Genomic DNA, 20,367 nt, shown 5'->3' with positions numbered 1-20,367 from the left:
ATGTTTGATTCCATTCCTTTCTGGATTGTAAGGTTTGTGCTGAGAAGTCCAATGATAATCTAATGGGTTTTCCTTGATAGGTTACCGTCTTCTTTTTTCTGGCTGCCCTGAGAATTCTGGCTTTGTTGTTGATTTTTGATAATTTCAATATGATGTGTCTTGGTGAAGGCCTTTTTGGATTGAGATAATTGGGTATTCTGTTGACTTCTTGAATTCCAAGCTCCAGCTCATTCCTTAGATTTGGGAAATTCTCATTAACTATTTGTCTGAAAATGCTTTCTAGTCCCTACTCCTGTTCCTCACTTTTGATAATGCCCATGTTTCCTCTCCTGATGGTATCAGCTAGCTCTTGTATTTCTCTTTCATTATTTTTCATTCTTCAGTTTCTCTCTCTGTTCTTTTTCTAATTTATTTCTAGATTTCTATCTCTGATATCACTGATCCTTTCCTCCATTTGGTCACGTCTGTTTCCCAAGCCTGCTGTTTCAGTTTTCAACTCTTGTAATGTGTGTGTGTGTGTGTGTTTTTTTTATCTCCAGAAGATCTATTCTGTTCTATTTGAGGGTTTCATTTTCTTTGCTCTGCTCATCTAGTTATTTTTAATTCCTGAAATTGTTGCTATGACTCACTGAGTTTTTTCAGAAGTACCATCCTAAATTCTCTGTCATTTAAGTCACATATTTCTATGTCTGTAAGTTTATTTTCTGGAGATTTTTCTCTTTCTTTCTGAGATGCCTTGTCATCTTGGTTGTTCATGGTGTTTAATGGGCTGTTTCTCCACCTGGGCATTAATGGAAGTGTATTCTGCTGTTTTTCCAGAAAGAAGATTTATTATATAAAGATCTCTCTTTAACCTGCTGCAAAGAAGGCACTTTTCTGTTGGTTTCCAGTAGGTGGCATGTAAGCCTCTTGGATCCTTGCTTTATACAAATGCTAAATAATGCCTTTTTTATTTTCTCGTAGATATTTAATCACGCTTGCTGCCCTCATTTTTAGTCTCTGTCAGTGTCAGCGACAGTCTCAGCAGCGTTTGCTCAGAATCCCCTGGGGCTCCGCAGTGATCGGTCTCAGAGCATCTGCGGGGAGGGGCCCTCTGGTTTGTGGGTTGAGGGCTGCGGCTCAGCCTCGGTTTTGCAGCCGTGGCTGGTAAAAATCAATTGTTGTTTTTTGCAGTTCCATCCCGCTTCTCTGCTTTCTGCCCTGATGACTGTGCCCTGCTGCTGGCTGCATAGAACTCACAGGTCTCCCAGGCAGGGCTGTTTAGGGAACTTGCTGCACATTCTCCCCTTCCCCTCCTCCTGCAGGGAGCTCTGGAGGTTGCAAGAGGCAGCTTCTTTATTTCTCCCAGTCTACCGCACACCCTGGATTCTGTCTTGTGGTAGCTCTCATGCGCAGATCCCATGCTGAGACGTGCTGGTGTGCAGTTTGGATGTTTTTTGTTCAGTTTTAGATGTTCAGCTTATTGTTGTTTCAAGGGGAGAGATCTGAGGACATCTCTCACTTTGCCATGTTTCCAAGAATCCTCTAGAATATCTTTTTCATCAAATCACCAACTAGAAAGGTAGCTGTCAACTGGGCGAATCGGCGTCTGAATCCAAGGGTAGGTTGAAGCCACTGTGGTGAGAGACTATAATCCAGGCTGAGAGGCGAGGTGATGGCTATGCCTCCTCTTCCATCTCCTCAGTGCGGGGAACATGTAGAGCCAGGGGGAGACCAGTCGAGAAGACAAATCGCTGCTTCTTCCTCCACTTCCTCCTCCTCCCACCTACTAAATTCCTAGTCTGGTGCTTCTTGGTTTCAGTCTCTGTCGGAAACTCTCCAGCATCTCTACTTCTTTCATTAAAGCCAATGGTTTCTAGAATTTACACTGGTCTGGTGTTACAGCACTAGCAATTTCTGGATTTCAAAGATATAGACCCCAGAGCATTCTGGATGCCGCCAGGAGCCACACAGTGGTGGTGAGCACGGGGCGTGGGCCGGGGGTCCTCAAGTGTAATTTTATGTGCATCAAAAAAAGACAGAAAAAAAAGACAGACTGATATTCTTCAGACATGAAAATTTTTCTTAAAAAAATGAGGGTGTGTGGACATTACAGGATTAGAGGTAGGTACTTTTTTAAATGTCAGAGAATTTGTGGTAATTAAGTCCTCAAATTATTGAAAAGGTAGAAGATGCTCTTCCTCGTGTTTGTTTATAAATTTAGCTCAAGAACAGAAGGATAATGAATTTAAATTTTTAAATATATTTTATTTGTCGTTTCGAAATAATACATATTTTCAATGTTGCTGATTCATTCAAAGGAAACTGGGAAGAGGAATAAATGGAAACTACATCGGAGAATCAAAGCATTTGAATAGAAAACTTTTTTTTTTTTTTTTTTTTTTTTTTTCGGAAAAAGGAAAGGAAAATATATTTACATATTCTTTAGTCTACTTCTACTAAAGGGAGCGTGAAAAATAAACTGAAATAACTTTCTCAAAAGAATTACATAAGCTATAGTAAATCATTTCTATGTAGGGATGAAGTACAGTGTTGACAAATCTTTAAATTTTAAGAGAAATTGGATATCTGGATGTAACCAAAGGAAGCATGTCTACAATTTGAATTTGATCCATGGAGGCCAGCTTATGACTATTGATTTGGTTGTATCTTATACCAGCAATATCTATGGCCCAGCATAACCTTTAATACTCAAAACAATGATAGTCATTAAAAAGAAATTTTATGTTCAGAATGCTCTGTGTAGGACCTCTTACAAGATTTCTAAAGACAGTGAAGGCATTAAAAGTTAATAATAACAGCTAATATTTTCTGATCACCTACCTGTGCCAGTTACTATTCCAAATGCTTTGCACAAATGAATATATTTAAGCTTCAGACTCTCTGTGAGGTAGGTGCTATATATCTTCGTTTTACTGATACAGGCATAAAGAGAAGGGGAGGGGTAAAGTAACTTGCCCAGGGACACAGAGATAGTGAGAGGCAAGGCTGGAATCTAAACCCAGGAGTCTGTCTCAGACTGCTAGGCTTCTTAACTTTCCTTCCATACTCTTATGTGTGCCATTATATCTCTTAGCATGTCATTAGCAGGTAATGAGTATCTTTAGTAATAGAAAAATTATATTTTCTCTTTTACTCTCCTCTCCTTCCACTCAGAACTATAAACTATAAATCATGAGTATGGACTATAAGTTTTTTGAGTCCTTAACGATTTCTTTTAACCTGGAAATCCACAGAGGAGCTTCAAGAAGACCTTGAGCTTCCTGAAAATTTACACAGTGTTTTGTTTAACCATGCATTTCCATAGCTTTCATCAGATTGCCACGGGATCTATATTTTTTCTAAAAGATTCAGTAGAATAGAATTTTCTTTGAAAACTTTATTATTAAAATAAGAACTTAACACTTCGTTTTTGTTATGTGTATGTTTTTTACAGAAATTGGACTGATTTGAGGCACTATAATGTAATGTTTATGAATTTAGGCTCTGAGTTAAATCTCATTCCACAAGATTTTCATAATGGACAAAAAAATTTAATAATGGTAGCTAATATTTTCTGATATCACATTCAAGTTAATATTCTAAATGCTTTACACAAACATATTTAATCCTTAAAACCACCTATAAGGTAAGTACTATCATTTTCCCATTTTACTGATGAAGACGGATAACAAGTAAATAACTTGCTTGTGTATTATGTTTTTAATTGTACAAATTACTTGGGCTCCCTATGCCTAAATTTATTCATCTGTAAAATAGGAATAAGAACTACCTCAAAGGATTTGGGGGAGGAGAGCATGAGATAATGCATATAAGATGTTTAATATCATGCCTGAAATGTAGTAAATGCTCAATAAGAGTGCCTTATAAAATGTTTGTAGCACTTGCTACTCAATTATACATTCTCTTTGTTATGCCCTTGATGAAAAATTTAGATACATTTCTGATATACTATAGACTCTTAACATTTATTTTACTTAGAGTTTTGATACCCATTACTAGAAATACCTTTGTAGCCATGTCATGAAAAGTATTTTTATTTTATGTGTAAGTACATTTATTTCATTAACATGAACATTTAGAAGTTGTTCGTTGCTTTGCCTGTTTTCTAGGTAGTTAGATTTCATGGTGGAGCTCTTCCTGCTTATGTTATATCTAGCATCCTTCTTGCTTATGGAGGACAGTTATACTCTCTTTTCTCAACAGGTAAGAATATTATTCTTTCCTCCCTCCTTCCTTCCCTCCCTTCCTTCCTATTTATTACTTTATTACTACTTTTTTATCCTTCATGTGGCTTTATTACTACTTTTTTATCCTTCGTGTGGCTAAGGGAGACACATCATTTCTTGAAAATTTACAACAGTGCTTTATTACTACTTTTTTATCCTTCATGTGGCTAAGGGAGACACATCATTTCTTGAAAATTTACAACCCATTTCTCTCAAATTCACAGAGATTTGAGATCCTCTAAGTTTTAAGAGATCCCCAAGAAAATTCTTTACTTGTTTCTCCATTTTATATCTTTGTGCCTGAAATTTCTTCTATTTTGAAGACCTCTTAATAGGTAGAGGCTCATTGATAGGGATCTTGTTCACCATTCAATTCTGGGTAGCTCACATAGTGTCAAGCACATAGTAGATATTCATTATAATATTTGGACTGTATCAACTGTATCGATTAGGTCCTGGCACACTGAATGGATAATTGAGAGTTTAATGAAGGACATATTTCAAAATATGTGTAGGATTAAGGGAAACCAACAAGAAATGATAAAATGCCAGATTAACAGCAAAGCCATCTAATACTCCTAGGTACCAGGGCAAGGGAGGGAGCAAACCTAGAGAGCTATAGGAGAGGACAGTGTTATGGTAGCTGCAGCCTCGGGTATGGGAACACTGACCATTGTCAGTCTGTGGCTCAACAGGAAAAAAGGCAGGGAAATAAATACGCGAACCTTATTTCCACTCATTCTCCTATCTGCCAGTGCCTCACATTCAGTGAACCTAACTAGAAGTCAGTCCATAAAAGTTAGCCTCCCAAAATTTAGAGCAAAGGAAAGTGTGGAGAACAGACCTGGAGAGGAAAATATAGAATCTGTAGTACAAAACCTTCCATTGAGAATAGCAATTAGAACAGTTTCCCAGGAGTCTCGACTCAGTTGAACTTGGACAGTAATCAAGGGAGGCAAGAGATAGGAAAAGAGAATGGGGCCAAAATACATAAAAGCAGTCCAAAAACCCCCTGCCATTTCCATCTTGCCAAATCCTTTCACAGCTACTAATTCCCTTTTAATGACTTTTCTACAATTTCAAGTCTGCCATTTGTATTCATTTTAACCTGATTTATTTATATTCCACAAAGAAAGAAGCAACATTCAGTGCACTCTGCCCAGATCCAACCTTTTAATTAAGAGGTTATTTTGGTTATATGACATCAACTATACTTGAATATAAATATCTTTTTTTGAGAGTTTGAAAGACATATCTTACTCTTCTTAGTTTCAAATGACCTCATAATTGATTCTTGAACATACAGAATTTATATCTAGATAGTCCACAGAGACCCCAGATATTAGTTAATCTAGATTTAAGTATGGAATTATGTCTCAAACCAATTAAAGAAGTAATTCTGAACCCGGGATGCTTATCAAAAATCACATGGGTCATATTCACAAGAATTACTAGAAAAAGGACAGATGATTACAAGTGTTAATGAGGGCGTAGAGAAATTGGAAACTACATACACTGCTGGTGAGAATTAAAATGGTATAGCTGCTTTGGAAAGCAGTCTGGCAGTTCCTCAAATGATTAAACAGAGTTTAATCATTTATACAGCACGTATATATCCAAGAGAGATGAAAACATACACCCACACTAAACTTGTACGCAGGTGTTCACAGGAGCAGTATTCATAATAGCCCCAAAGTGGAAACAACCCAAATGTCCATCACCTGATGAATAGATAAATAAAATGTGTTGATACATACTACAACGTGGATGAATCTTGGAAACATGCTAAATGAAAGGAGCCAGTTACAAAGGACCACATATTACATGATACCATTTCTGTGAACTGTTCAGAGTAGGCCAATTTACAGAGAAACTAGATTGCTTATTTGTCTAGGAATGAGGAGGCATTGGAGGTGACAGTTAAGGTGGACATTTTCTTTTGGGAGTAATGGAAATATTCTAAGACTAATTGTGGTAACAGATGCGCAACTAAAAACCAGCGAATAGCATACACTTTAAATGGATGAATTGTATGTTTGAAAATTATATCTCAGTTTAAAAAAATAAGCCATGGAGCTTTGTGAAAATACAGATGGAGAAACCCCACCCTCGGCTTCCAGAATTTGTTTCAAAAGTGACTGAATGGGTATTCTTGTATGAGAACCATTGAATTACATAACTTTTTAATCTTTTGAAGAGAGTCTCTGTGATAGGAATGAATATCTTGCTTTTTCTGACATGAAATATGTTGCTCTTACAGACAATGCAGGATATAAATATGTCTTATACTTAATGAGTATGAATTCTTAACTACATAGAATTGTTTTTTAATCCACCAGGTCATTGCTTAGAATATGCTACTGTGTTGGATAAAGAAGCCAAACCATACAAAGTTGATCCTTTTGTAATTATGATTAAGTTTCTGTTGGGGTAAGTTTTATCTGTGATAAGGATTTTAATTTTGTATTGCATATAAAACATTATGTTTATCTCCATAATGGAATATAAACTTTCCTACAAATTTGGCAGTTGACTTGTTTTATTAAATGAGATTTTTCTCTTAGACGAAGGCCTAATAAGTATATCAACATTTACTTTAATAATCTGACCATTTCAAAAGTAATTATTGAATTTTTATATATATATATATCAGTCTAAACTTAGACTGTAAATATACCAGGCCTTTAGCATTTGCAGAGATATATATGATCTATGATCTTTGAATATCCCAGATTACGAACACAACCATTATAGGATATTAATGAAACAGTGCTTCAGATTACTTTTTTTTCTCATACAATGTATATTTTAGGTCTCTGCCCTATTTAACAGTGCATTCTTTTAAATTAATTTTTAATTCTTTAATGGCACTACATAATCGACTCCTTTTACCCCATCAACCTCCCTCCTCCCCATAACATTCCATTCTTAATTTATTCACATTTTGTTTTTTGCTTAAGAACTATTACTTAGATCTCTTTTCTTCTGTCATTAAAACTAACTTTTGGCTTTCTAACTTCAAAAAAACACTTATTACTTCAGTACAAGGATTAATAGAGAGCAGTAAAGCTGAATCGAGACTCAGGACTCAGGTCCTTGAAGATCAGTAGACTCCTTTGGAAGATAAATTACTTTTTCCCTATAAGAAATTAAAATTTGTTTTTCAATATAATTACGAATTAAGTGTCATAGTACTTTGGGGACTCTGGTGAATCATCATATACTTCAAATATTAAATCCTTGAATGTCAGTTGTTTATTTATTTTTTTGCTTTTATTGTATATTTTCTTTTATCCACAGGTATAAATGGTTTAAAGAATTATGGGACGTGTTATTATTACCAGAATTAGATGCCATCGTTTTAACTAGTCAGAGTATGTGTTTCCCCCTTGTATCCTTGATTCTCTTTCTGTTTGGAACATGTACTGCCTACTGGGGTGGCCTACTCTCTTCTACATCTGTGAAACTCCTTTCTTCATTGTGGCTAGCTTTGAAAAGGTAAACAATGAATGATTAAAACCTTTCTTATTGCTCTTAATTAAGAAAAAAAATTACATTCTGATGGGAAACCTTAAAACTAATTTGCTTTTACTAAACTATAATTTCTAAGTAAAGATGTATAGCAAAATGTGGATTAGTGTTGGAAGTTGTGTTATTATCACAGATAATCATTTTACTGCAAGTTAAATGCTACATTTGATTTTGACCTTAATGTTCGAGTTAATCAAAAAGGTTAGGCAGATTACACAAGTATTTTTAAATTTCACTGTTATAAATCTTTCTAAGAAGGAAGTGTTTCTCTGGCAATGCTTTTATTATGCTGATTTTCAATCCAACCTGAGAGCAAAAGACCCCAATCAAGATATTTAGGATCAGATTAGGTAAAGGTAGCAGAGCTCCAAAAACATCACCTATAGTTTCATTATAGGCCCAAATACATAGTTTGAAGTTACTGGTAGTCTTTTTTGGTAAAACATTAATCTAGTTCCTTTGCCACTCCTCACCAAACATGTTAAATGATTTACTGTCATAGAGGGTATTATGGTGTGATGCCTCTTCTCCACAGTTCTGAGGTGCTTCTGACACCCTGACATGTCTGAGTAATCTCAAGAGTCTAAGAAATAGAAAACCATTCCTCCACCTCTCAAGATCAGAAACATATGCCACAGGGCCTATAATTAATGATTATCCTTAGCAACATTTTTTTCTTAGTGCAAATATCAGCCATAGTTTTTCTAAATGGAAGAGGAGCTATCACTGTATATTACAGAATTTACAATCAAATATGTGTCACCCCTTGCCTTTATTAAAAAATCTTACTGTTTACCTTACGGTGCTTGCATATCAATAAGCAGGAAAGCATGGTAGAGTACTGTATTGTTTTCTTTTTATATGTAATTGTATAAATAACTATTAAGAGTTTTAATTTTGCTTTTCCAGGCCCTCTGAACTTCCTAAAGATATCAAGACGATATCACCAGACTTGCCCTTTTTGACAGTTGTTTTGATCATAGTTAGTTGGGCAACTTGTGGAGCATTTGCCATACTTCTTACTTATCTTTACTATGTGTTTAAGGTATGTTAGATCAATAAAGTCAGAATGTCTGGGCATTGTATCAGACAGGCATAGAATTTCCTGTAGGTGTTGTTAACAAAATTTTAATTACCACTGCAGTAACCTTCTGTTATATAATAGGTTTAAGTGTAAACGTTTTTAACATCTTAGTTATTTAAAATACACAGTTAACTGTAGAACTGAAACTATTAGTCTGAGTTGGTTTGTTAAAAAAAAAAAAACAGAAGGGAGAAGATATAATCTGTTTCAGATTGTTTCTTGCTCTTTCAAGTAATGTTAACTTTTTAGAAAACATTTTACTAGAGCAATTTTTATTCACACCTCCCTTTGAACATGGGTAATAGAACAAATAGAAAGTTTGGTCAGTAGGAGCAAGCTATCAGTTATGTTGAGATAATGTAAAATGTTATATATGTTGCTGAAGAGTCAGAAGACAGTGATAAAAGTAAGTAGGCTGATAATTTTACTGAGGAAGTGAAAAGTACTTTCAAGAAGGCTGACAGCTTTGCAAGAAAATAGAGGTCATACACTACATACTCTCCACATTAGTTTTATGTGGAGACAGTTGATACCAGAATGGATAATATTTTTTTCTTTATTAAACAAAGATTTATTTGCATCTACTTTTAACACTAATAAATGCACATTATAGATTATTTTTAGTTTTCTAAAGGAAATTTATGTCCTTCAGAAAAACATTCAGATCTACTTTTATTTATGAATAAATTTTTGGTTTTTTAATTAGGTATTTCAAACTGACTCAATAAGCAAAACTTTCTCAAATACTTAAGCAAACCTAATAAATTAAACTTATAGACTTTCTTGGATTCTTTAAACATTTCACCACCATATATAATTGAGTTCAGATTTTCAAAGATTTAGAACATATAAAACATGTTATTCTTTATACTGTACTGAATGTAATCAAAATTTTCACTCACAAGACACTTTTAAGTTGCTATAGCAAAGGTATCATTCAGAGGCTCCAGAATGTAAAAAAGTATAGCAATATATCTTGGCACCAACATACTCTGGAAGTGTGTATTATTTTGTTTCTGTTTTTTAATCCATGATAGAAAACACATATAGTTATTATTTTATCTTTTCTAAAAGAATATTTTTAAATGTTTAAATGAATTTTAGTTTAGATTTTTTTAAATTTTAGATTATAGTGTTTCTCAGTTTTAATAATAATGTTTGTTTTTTGTTTCAAAATAAAACTAAAATTAAAGTCATTTCTTTTTCCTAGATTGTTCATCTACAAGCCAGCCTAACAACTTTTAAAAATAGCCAAACTGTGGTAAGCTTTGTTTTCAAAACTTTACATTGCTTTAATATGAAAGAATATGGGAAAAATTTTCTGTGTTTTTTTTAAATTGAGATTTTCCAGTGTTTAAAAAGTATTGTGAATTTAAGTAATTTTAAGAAAAGTGAACTTAATGAATATTAAAGTAAACTAAGTCTAATTTGATCTTTGTCGTTTTTGTTATTACAAATTATATTTTAACTTATTTTGAGTAATTAGAGGAATAAATGTTTTATAACTGATAGCCACTTTAAAACAAGGTAATTTCAGTACTTTTAATCAATTTGGTAGTGGAAAGATATATTTATTTAGCTATTAAGTAATTGAAGATGATTCTAAATACAATAATATACTTAAATTTTACTTAGTACCTTGATATGTTTACTTTATTGCTTTGTAGAATCCCAAGCACTCTAGAAGAAGTGAAAAAAAATCCAATCACCATAAAGACTCTACAGCACACCATCTTCGTTTATCTGCCAGTGATGCTGAAGATAGTCTTCGCATGCACAGTACTGTGATTAACTTATTAACATGGATTGTATTACTCAGCATGCCATCTTTAATTTATTGGTTAAAGAATCTTAGGTGCGTTTTATTTATATAATTAAAATTTATATGGCTCAAACAATAAATATCTATAAGTATAGACTTGCTAGATTCCTAATGATCCATAAAACTTTCTCAAGAATAGGAAGCTATATATCACCTGAAATTCATTTATAATACATTCACATTTTCTCCCTTACCATGAGAGTATAAACTTCGGGAAAATAAACTTCCCCCAAATCTGCCCCCAAAAAGAAGGAATGTCACCTTTAACCTTCTTTGATCTAGACATACATGAAAATGTGCTTCATTTTGTTGACTTAAAGTATTCATAATGCTAGTGTTTTATGTATTTTTCAATTCATGATCAATTTTATGTTTTCTTAAATTTGGAGGGAAGAAAAATGCTTCTATTTAAAAATATTAAAATCTACGGCCATGCCACCCTGAACAAGCCCGATCTTGTCCGATCTTGGAAGCTAAGCAGGGTCGGGCCTGGTTAGTACTTGGATGGGAGACCACCTAGGAAGACCAGGTGCTGTAGGCATAAAAAAATAAAATAAAAAATAAGAGATCGTAAGCTGACAAGGTCCTTTGCAATCTGTGAGGTCAACCAAGGGTTGCCTTGCCTAAAATAAATAAATGAATGAAAATAAAAATATTAGAAGTAATGAAAGAAATATGCACTCTTCTAATGTGTTCCATACAATTAACTAGAATAAATAATCAGCTATCTTACTACTTACTGAAAACCATTATTTGTTTTGCTACCTGATAAGTGTCCTAGGTTAAATGAGAGTCTGAAAGTGCCCTCCAAGATATTTCTAGAATGTTTATTTATTGGTAAATTGATTTTTTTTTTAAAAGGCTACCTCATCTATTTGAACCCCTACTCAGTATAGTTTTGAAAAATGATATAAAACTTTGATTATCTAAATACTGAAAGTTTTTTTTGAAAAGTCAGCAGAACCAAAATAAGTGTGATAAATTACAGCATAGGTTACCAGATGTTAATATTCTTCTCTTGTCCTTCACTTTAAGATCTAGATTTTTATTCACAGATTTAGGGAGAAAATTATTTAAGGAGCACAAATTTATGATTCTGAAAGGCTATAGCTATTTCACTGTCAATAAATGCAAGGGATGAAAATTTGAATTTTAAAAAGATAAGGAACTGTTACTTTATATAGTAAACCTTTATTTTTTCATTTTTTTGCTAGAGCAGCCTTAATGTATTTTTAAAATCTGTTTTATAAAATTGTATATGAACTTTCAGGCATATATTTATGAAAAGGAAATGCTTTCATAATGAATATTTTAATTTCCTTTAGTAGTTTCTGAACATAATTCTCCATATAAAACTTGAGTATAAAGGTAATCTAGAGCAAAAATTATTAAAGATTTCATGAGCTATTTAGAGCTGTCTTATGTCCATATTGCTACTGGCATGTTTTGAAATTTAATTTGATTCTGATAATTTAAAATGGTCAGGTGTGCTTTGTTGATTTACATTTATTTTTTTCTTTTTGATATAGGTATTATTTTAAACTTAACCCTGATCCATGTAAACCTTTGGCATTTATTCTTATTCCAACTATGGCAATTCTTGGAAATACTTACACCGTTTCAATAAAATCAAGGTACAGTAGTTTAATCTTTCTTTTTTCTCATCTATTCTTGGTCTTTATCATCCCTTTTTTTTATGACTGAAGCATGCTCTTTATTCCTGATTACTTTTGAGTATTCCTAAAGGTAAAGCTATAATAGTAATTATGTTTTATATTCAAATATAATTTATATGAAAGGTATTATACTTATTTTCTTAATTGTGGGTTTCACTTATTAGGATATAATAATGTTTTTTTTCTTTAAAAAGTTAACCCTTAAAAGATAGGATTTTCTTCCAAAAAATATAGAGGAGTGGAAGTGGATAGGAATATAGGTAAAGTAAGATTGGCCATGACTTGATAATTTTTGAAGCTGGGTGATGGGTACATGAAGTTTATTATACTTATGTATATGTTTAAAATTCTCTGTAATAAAACTTTTCATTGACTGATTATTTGCTTTCAGGGCCCTTTTAGTTGATTTTTGCAGATACTTGCAGATAATCTAGGATCAGGCCAACCTAGTGTTTATATCTTGGCTCTACTATTTAATAGTTCTATATTCTTAGGGAAGTTTCTTAACTCCTCTTTAGTTTCTTTCCTGATAATACAGATGCTTCTTGACTTACATGGGGTTTTGTCTTGATAAGCCAATCATAAACTGAAAATATCTTAAGTCTAAAATGCACTTAATACTACACTGTAGAGTATCAGTTGTTTACCCTTGTGATTGCGTGCCTGACTGGGAGCTGTAGCTCACTACTGCAGCCCAACATCACAAGAGAGTATCTTACCATATAACACTAGCTGGGAAAAGATCAAAGTTCAAAATTCGAATTATAATTTCTACTGAATGCATATTGCTTTTATACCATCGTCAAGTCGAAAAATCATAAGTCTAACCATTATAAGTTGGGAACTATTTGTATTTTTCTTTTAAAAATATCTTATATGTTCCTCTTACAAATTAAGAATGGTTCCTTATTTATTTGATTGAGGGCTTTTTTGCAATTATAAATAGACTTAGATATTTCCGTAGCGAAGTCTTAGTAAACATTATTATTTTTGTTAGGATAGATTTCTAAAGGTATAATTGCTGAATAAAAGTCCAACTAGTATTTTTAGGTTAGTAAGTTTAAAAGACTGAACAAAACTAGTTATTTACTTTATAGAAAATTTATTTCTAGTCGAAATATGGCTTATGTTAATCATTTCAAGGGTCAACATATTCTATTTTTGCTCACAATGTAGTTTATATAATGTATATTTTTCTGTTTGTTTACAGTAAATTGTTGAAGACTACTTCACAGTTTCCACTTCCTCTGGCCGTTGGTGTGATTGCTTTTGGGTCTGCACACTTATACAGGGTTCCATGCTTTGTCTTCATTCCTCTTTTACTCCATGCATTATGCAACTTTATGTAAGGTTGGATTTAAGGGATGATAAAGATGATTTTATGTCAGTAATAAGAGGGAATGCACAGATCTATCAATGTGGACACCAAGATCCTTTGGAGAAGACATCTATTTTTACAATATCGAAAATAGGAAATTAGTTTTGTAATGCTTGAAGAAAGTAGTTGAAGCATGGTTTTGTTTAGTGCTGTGGCATCTGTGTTAGTCATTTCTGAAAAATTAATAAAAAGATGTGGTGGACACTGTCTTTGAGGACTCCTCTGCATATCAGCTAATCTGCTTGATTGGCCATACTAGGGATCCTCTAAACACTCAGTAAACGAAAAGCATTTTTTGTAATTTCTCTTCCAGCATTCTGCTCATTTCATCAAACTTTCTTCTGAAAAGTGGATTACTTTATATTTGCTACAGTACATATATTGAGAAATGAGTCTTAAAAGATTGATGAAATTCACAACAATTTAGTTTCTCAAAAATGAAGCATCCATGAAGAGTCTTTGGCCAGTTTTTGGCAGCCACAGGAACAAAGTAGGTCTTTTGTTTTCTTCCATCTATGAAAATACATCTTTAATTCTAAGGAGACATGTTTTCTTGGTAACCAATGCAAGACCGACAGACAGATGGAAACCTAATCTAAACTCAAAACTTAGTGAAGTTTTCTTCTTACTTTTCAAATACAATTCTTAGTTTGTATTCTTGGTTAATATCAAGAGACTATTAAAGAGATATATTGTTAAATTCTCATAGATATTTACTTACTGGAATTGAAACAGTTCAGTTGTCTATATCATTTTATTTGTCAATTTAACCATTGAACCCATGGTTGCCAAAAGTGCCTCAGATCATGATGGATTGTTAAAATAACTAAATTCCAATAGTTCGAAAAAACTCTAGGTTTGCAATTTTTTACTACTGTGGAAAAAAAATTAGCATGATCAAATGCAGTACCACATTTGATGTATAAACAGTATACCTGAATAAATTGGAGGATTCAGCCACTAGGTTTACAGTGGAATCTTAATTAGCCAAGGTGATTACTCTTTGACAGATAAGAGAATATTTTTATTTCATTTCAGCTTTCAGCTCACTTTTAGCTCCAAAAGAGTAGGAAATAGGTATTGGAGTTAGGTATCTATGCCTTAAGAAAGAATAAACTCAGGCTGAAGTATACCTAGCTGATAGAGCCCTTCCTTTAGATATGTATGCTATAAATACCTACAATCTCTCAAGTCCTTAAGTCCCAGTAATTCCAACATTGCACCCATGAACTTGTGTCCTCAGTACCCAAGGATGTCCTAGAGTACCAGGTTCATTTATCTGCCATTACATCTGGATTCCCTTACAGCCTCTCAGCTGTTAACTGCCTGTAGAGGGTCACCCCCACATTACTGCCTACGCACGGTTACCCCACTTCTCAGTTGTTCCTCAGTCCTTGCTCTTTGGCATCAGTTGAAAGAAGATCTTGCTGTCATCTCTTAGGGTTGTAAGTTTGTTTGATTTTATTGTTGTCTTTCCCAACTTCATGCTTATTGCTCAGAATTTATAATTTCACTTACTGAGACCATTAAGGGAAGTGATAACCTCATAGGAGACATGGCAGGCATACCAGGCTCTTGTTTGAGAGAAGTAGAAAAGGGATAAAATGCAAAATGCTTGTGGGTTCAGTACCTGGAAGGAAAGAGAATTTATTATACACTTGTCTTAGGGCATACCACATACATATTTAAATAAAGACACATCTGCCTATGTTTAGCTATATACATTCTCATAACTTTTATACACATAGGTAATTTTTACTTTTTCATGGATATGATTTTATTTCAAGTTACAGGTTAAATGTGTCATTTAACTATTCCTGAGTTTGAACTTAGGTCCGTATACAGAAAGAACTTTATAAAGTCCATTAATTTGGATCCTCTATGACAGTCATAATCATTGTTAATGTGATCTATAAATTTTATTTATACATATATAAATATATACCATACCTTTTTTTTTTTTTTTTAAATATTTGAACGGGGTCTTCATCAAGTCTTGATGTACTTTAAACCTAAATAACTACCCAAGATAAGAAGGTAGGGTCTGTCTGAAGATTAGTGAAATTAATGTTTCTACTTTTCCTTGAGAAAAGGAAAGTCCTTTTGTCTTTAAATTTCACATTGTTTCGATCATGCTTACAGCCTATGTTATTAGCTGGTAAAACACAGCTTTATTAGCAATGTTACTAAAAATGAAATTATTTTTTGGTAGTTAGGGATTATCTAATTCATCAAACTTCTGAGCTCTGAAGTTATAACATTTTTATTTAGAGCTTGTTGAGTTTGAATAAATTTTGTGCTTATAAAAATAATCTGGGTCCTATTGTTGGTAACTGGATCAAATATAGACTGCATAAGAAAAATTCTGAGTATTTTCAGTGTTTCTTAAGCCGCCTCTAGAATTACTACTCCTATAATTTAGAACCGATAATATAATAGAAATCATTAAAGCTCTTTTTTCTGGATCTTTTTCATGCCAGAAATTAAACAGATTCTGCTAAATTTTTTCTTGTTTGTCATCGGAATGAAAATATTTAAAATAATGGTCCTAAAAAATCCATTCATGCTTGTCATGTATTAATCAATTTAACTTTTTTCATGTTTTGGTCAGATAAATTTAGATATATGTAATGGAATACCTTTTCTTGAGTGAACTACACTATAATGTTTGCATGATTATACAGTAAGGAAAAAAACTAGTAGGTCTAAAAAATGATTGTTGTTATGGCTCATGCAGGTATATTTATATACATTTCCACCACACACACACACATAATTATATGAGGCACATTATCTGATTTACAAAATAGGGAGATAATTGGGAGCTAAATTTTATCCCAGTCTTTTTGAACAAAAGACAAAATCTCTAATGAACTTTTGTTTACACATATTACTCATGCATTCTTTCACAATAAGTTTTAACAGTCTGAAGAAATAGAAAAGTTGTGAGGCTACTCACATTCTTTGTTAATAAGGATGATAGGAAAGAAAGGTCAGTAATCCAAATCTGAATATGTGTACTATAAATGCTCGAAAATTCACATTTTTTTGATAAATATATTATGAATACAGAAGATTGAATTTTGTATATTAATAACTTAGTTTTAAGAATAGAATAAAATCTAGAAATAGAATAGACTTATTTTATTAATAGTATGAATATAACAGTATACCTGAATTGATAACATGTCTTTCAAAAGTTAGATGATATTCAAAGCTGTAGCTAGATTACAGTGTGTATGGCTGAAAATTTTTAAATCAAGTACAGTACTTTGTAAAAGTGTTTGGCATGTTATGCTGCCAAAAATTACTGTTTGAAATACCAAGTAACCAGTTAATTTCTGATGACTTTGTATAGAACTTGATATATATATGAATGAGAATTATTCTGTACCGATTTGTACCTTGTAACTTTGAACACTTAGGAAAACTGTATCTGTTGATGTATTTTGATTAGTTAAGTGTAAATTCGTTTGCATATTGGAATCCTAATCTTAGTTCAGAAAGTCTAAAAGTAGCCATTTTTGTAAAGTTCATCTGCTATTTTTTTATGTTATCTTGGTTTTTAGTATTTATATAATAGGACTATTACTAGTAAAAGATTTATAAACAAAGCATAGAACTACAAATTGTTTGAAAGCCTAAATGATAGGCATTATTTTATATTTCATGTTGCACTTGTTTTGTTTCATATTAGACTTTTTACATCCCTTTTTTAGGAAAAAAATACTTTTGAATTTTTTTAGCATAATTCTCTACATTGGAAAATATAACTGTATTTATATGGTTAGCAAAACACATTTTGCCACCAAAGCTAAATGACACTGTAAAATACCTCCAGATATTTGTGCCAATGAACTTTTCTTAGCATATTGAGATTTAGAGCAAAAATAATGTTTTCAGTATTTTTCATCTAAAACATATTAAATATGTAAATCCTCAAAACTTATATTCTATACCCTAATTTTTCTTTGAAAATATATAAACCTTGTAGCTTTGTTGTATTCTATTTCGTCTGATTTCTGTAATAGTGTCCTCTGATTTTATTAGGTAAAAGTTAGTTTACCAAATAATAATCTTTCAGTAAATAATTGAAGTAATCATTTGAAGTAATTTTGCTTTAGATTCATCCTGTGATGTAAAACTTTGAATTTTGTTGGTTTATTTTAGTACAAGTGTCTGTCATTTAGGTAATGAAAGTTTATAGAATTTGCAATTTGTTTTCTCTGTATTTCCATTTCATCCCTTTGTACAGTCACATGTTTCACAGGAGAAAATAATCCACTAGAACCTAATATAGTACAATGAAGTAAATATTTTAAAATGCATATCTTAAAGGAAAATATTACAGAACAATCAAGATGTTAATGCTAAAATGTTAATATCAATACAGTGTTATATTCTTGAAAGAAAGGTAGAAATATGATAGACTCAAAAACTATATGTTGCTCTGGTTAAAATTTTTCAATTTCTCCCCTATAGAAATTCTTAAAGGGGATTTCAGTCCCTCATTATAATAATAATTTTTCCCATCATTTAATGTCACTCACTGTTTCTCTGCCTAATAATGTTGATGCAGTTTGCATAAGTAGCCTTGGAAGTAAAAAGGCAGCAAATATTAAAATGTTGAGCCTTGATTTAGTGACCATTTATCCAATTATCTAGTGAGGACTATGGATGATATCAGTAAAAAAGATGATGTACTAAACCTAAAAGTTAAGTGAACATTATATTTTGGTATGAGTTTATCTTTTATGTGGAATAATTTTATCCTAGGTAAGAGATGCCTGTATTTAACATAACCATGCTTTCTACATAATCAAATATATATTTGTTAGGATATTGGTAGAAATGACTTTCTCCTTCCTCCACAGTGGAGGAAGAAAAAGCTCCAATTTTTAGTGTATATGAATTAGGAAATTGTATATTTACATTTTTAAAAATATAAAAATGACAATTATTTTAAAGTTTAAAGTGATTGTATTACAGCTTCTTAAACTTATGACTAACTAAATGTAGCAATGTACCCATGAGAAACCAGACCAAAATATGAATTGAATGCATATTATCACTGTGACCTTGAACTTATAGTTGTTTGGGATAAAACAGACCGTGCCTTAAAATGATGAAGGAATGCCCTACAATGTTATAACTCTATATTTTACTACTGCTGGCCTTTTCAAATTTGCTCCAACTCCTTTTCTTTCAGGTCGAAGTAAAAGTTCAAAATAAAAGTTGACCATTGTTTCCCTTACTATTTACAGAACTATTGCGCTAGAGGCGTTCTCATTTGAAATTAAAACTTGACTTATACTTTATAGATATAGAAATTTAAGTTTCTCTAAAGTTTCTGAGAAGGTGGTGGCACTTCTGAACTTGTTATGCAGGGAAAGCTTAATCTTAAGCGTAATTTTTTGTCTTTTTAATGAATACTGTATCAAAGACTTAAGTTCTTCCCTAAGATCTGTTTATTTTTTTCTCAGATTATTGAGGTTTGTATTTATATGTAAAATAAAGTTATAATTTTTTTTAATAATTAATATTAGATTTATGTATTATATTTTTAAATATTTTTTCCCCTTTCTGTTTTTCTTCCTAATTATTTTCAAGGTATTGAGAGAACTGGCTCCAGTTTTGTTTTATTAATGGAAAGACTTGCATTTTTTAGTGTTTATCTAAAATAACAGATATAATTTTTATTAAAACAAATTATGCCATTCATAGGACATTCATGGTCTCTACTGAAAGATGCCTACAACTCTCAGAATTTGTTTATTTTTGTTTCAATTTTGAACATAAACGTAACACCTTTCTTCCCATTTCACATCCACTATTTCCCCAAAAAGACAAAAATATAGGTTTCTTTAAAAATGTGTAAAAAGAAAACATGTCTTTCTTTAAAACATGTGGACAAATTGAGATGGAAGTAGTTTGGGCAAGGGTATGTAATAAAATAAAATACATGGCCGTCAACATACATCAGTTTTCGTATTATAGTTAAAAGTTTATAGAGGATAAATTGTGTTATGCTGAGATAGGCTCCGTAATTATTTATTTGCAAATTGATAATTTTGTTCTCATCCAGAAAATGCAGTGCATAGTAACGATACTTAAGTGCAAAGGAACTTGTCTTATATATACTGAAAAATGATTGTCACCTTGTAGATCTTTCCATTTAAACATGCATGATCTTTTCCAGTGTTTTGTACAATGTGTGGTGTACTAAATACACATGTGTAATTTTGTGTTTTTGGTATGGTATAGTTAACATTATTACATTTAACTGGTTGTAATTCACAAAATGTGCTATTGTACTCTGTAGGGTGTTGTGACTGTTTTTATCTGTGTTTCAACGTTACAGTGTAGGGTTTAATAGACAAATATTTGCCTTCAGTCTCTGCTCAGGTATTGATTGATGTGTAGCAATTTTTGGTGCTTTCTTTTTAATCTGTCATAATCTGGTGTTCTGAATGTTCAATAAATTTGGTGAACTAGAACATGTGGTGCAGAGATTGCTTACCAGTTCATGTACTCTCCATAATACCGTCTGGGGCAAAAACCTTTAAAAATTTTTTTTTTACAGCATGTCAGACATTTCAGAAATTTGAATGCCTAAGCATGGAATATGATAAACATGATGCGTCACA

The 20,367-nt window shown here is 32.2% G+C and overlaps 1 protein-coding gene and 1 pseudogene across 2 annotated transcripts in view; both read left to right on the top strand.

The window, feature by feature from the left end:
• The window catches only part of PGAP1 (post-GPI attachment to proteins 1), a 70,452-nt gene extending 50,235 nt beyond the window's left edge, over positions 1-20,217 (top strand). For both annotated transcript variants that reach the window (XM_015596675.2, XM_006921307.3), the window contains 8 exons: positions 4,113-4,206; positions 6,569-6,659; positions 7,530-7,727; positions 8,670-8,805; positions 10,055-10,105; positions 10,512-10,699; positions 12,196-12,300; positions 13,553-20,217. In XM_015596675.2, coding sequence (XP_015452161.1) covers positions 4,113-4,206; positions 6,569-6,659; positions 7,530-7,727; positions 8,670-8,805; positions 10,055-10,105; positions 10,512-10,699; positions 12,196-12,300; positions 13,553-13,691 — 1,002 coding nt within the window. In that variant the 3' untranslated portion in view covers positions 13,692-20,217. The remainder of the gene's footprint in view (positions 1-4,112; positions 4,207-6,568; positions 6,660-7,529; positions 7,728-8,669; positions 8,806-10,054; positions 10,106-10,511; positions 10,700-12,195; positions 12,301-13,552) is intronic.
• On the top strand, positions 11,089-11,207 carry LOC112470821 (annotated as a pseudogene).
• Positions 20,218-20,367: the final 150 nt, after the last annotated feature.

This window comes from Pteropus alecto, unplaced genomic scaffold (genome assembly GCF_000325575.1).
Source record: "Pteropus alecto unplaced genomic scaffold, ASM32557v1 scaffold3, whole genome shotgun sequence".
Classification (NCBI taxonomy): domain Eukaryota; kingdom Metazoa; phylum Chordata; class Mammalia; order Chiroptera; family Pteropodidae; genus Pteropus; species Pteropus alecto.
Note: the sequence above shows the minus strand (reverse complement) of the source record. Positions and strands in the feature narration are given on the sequence as shown.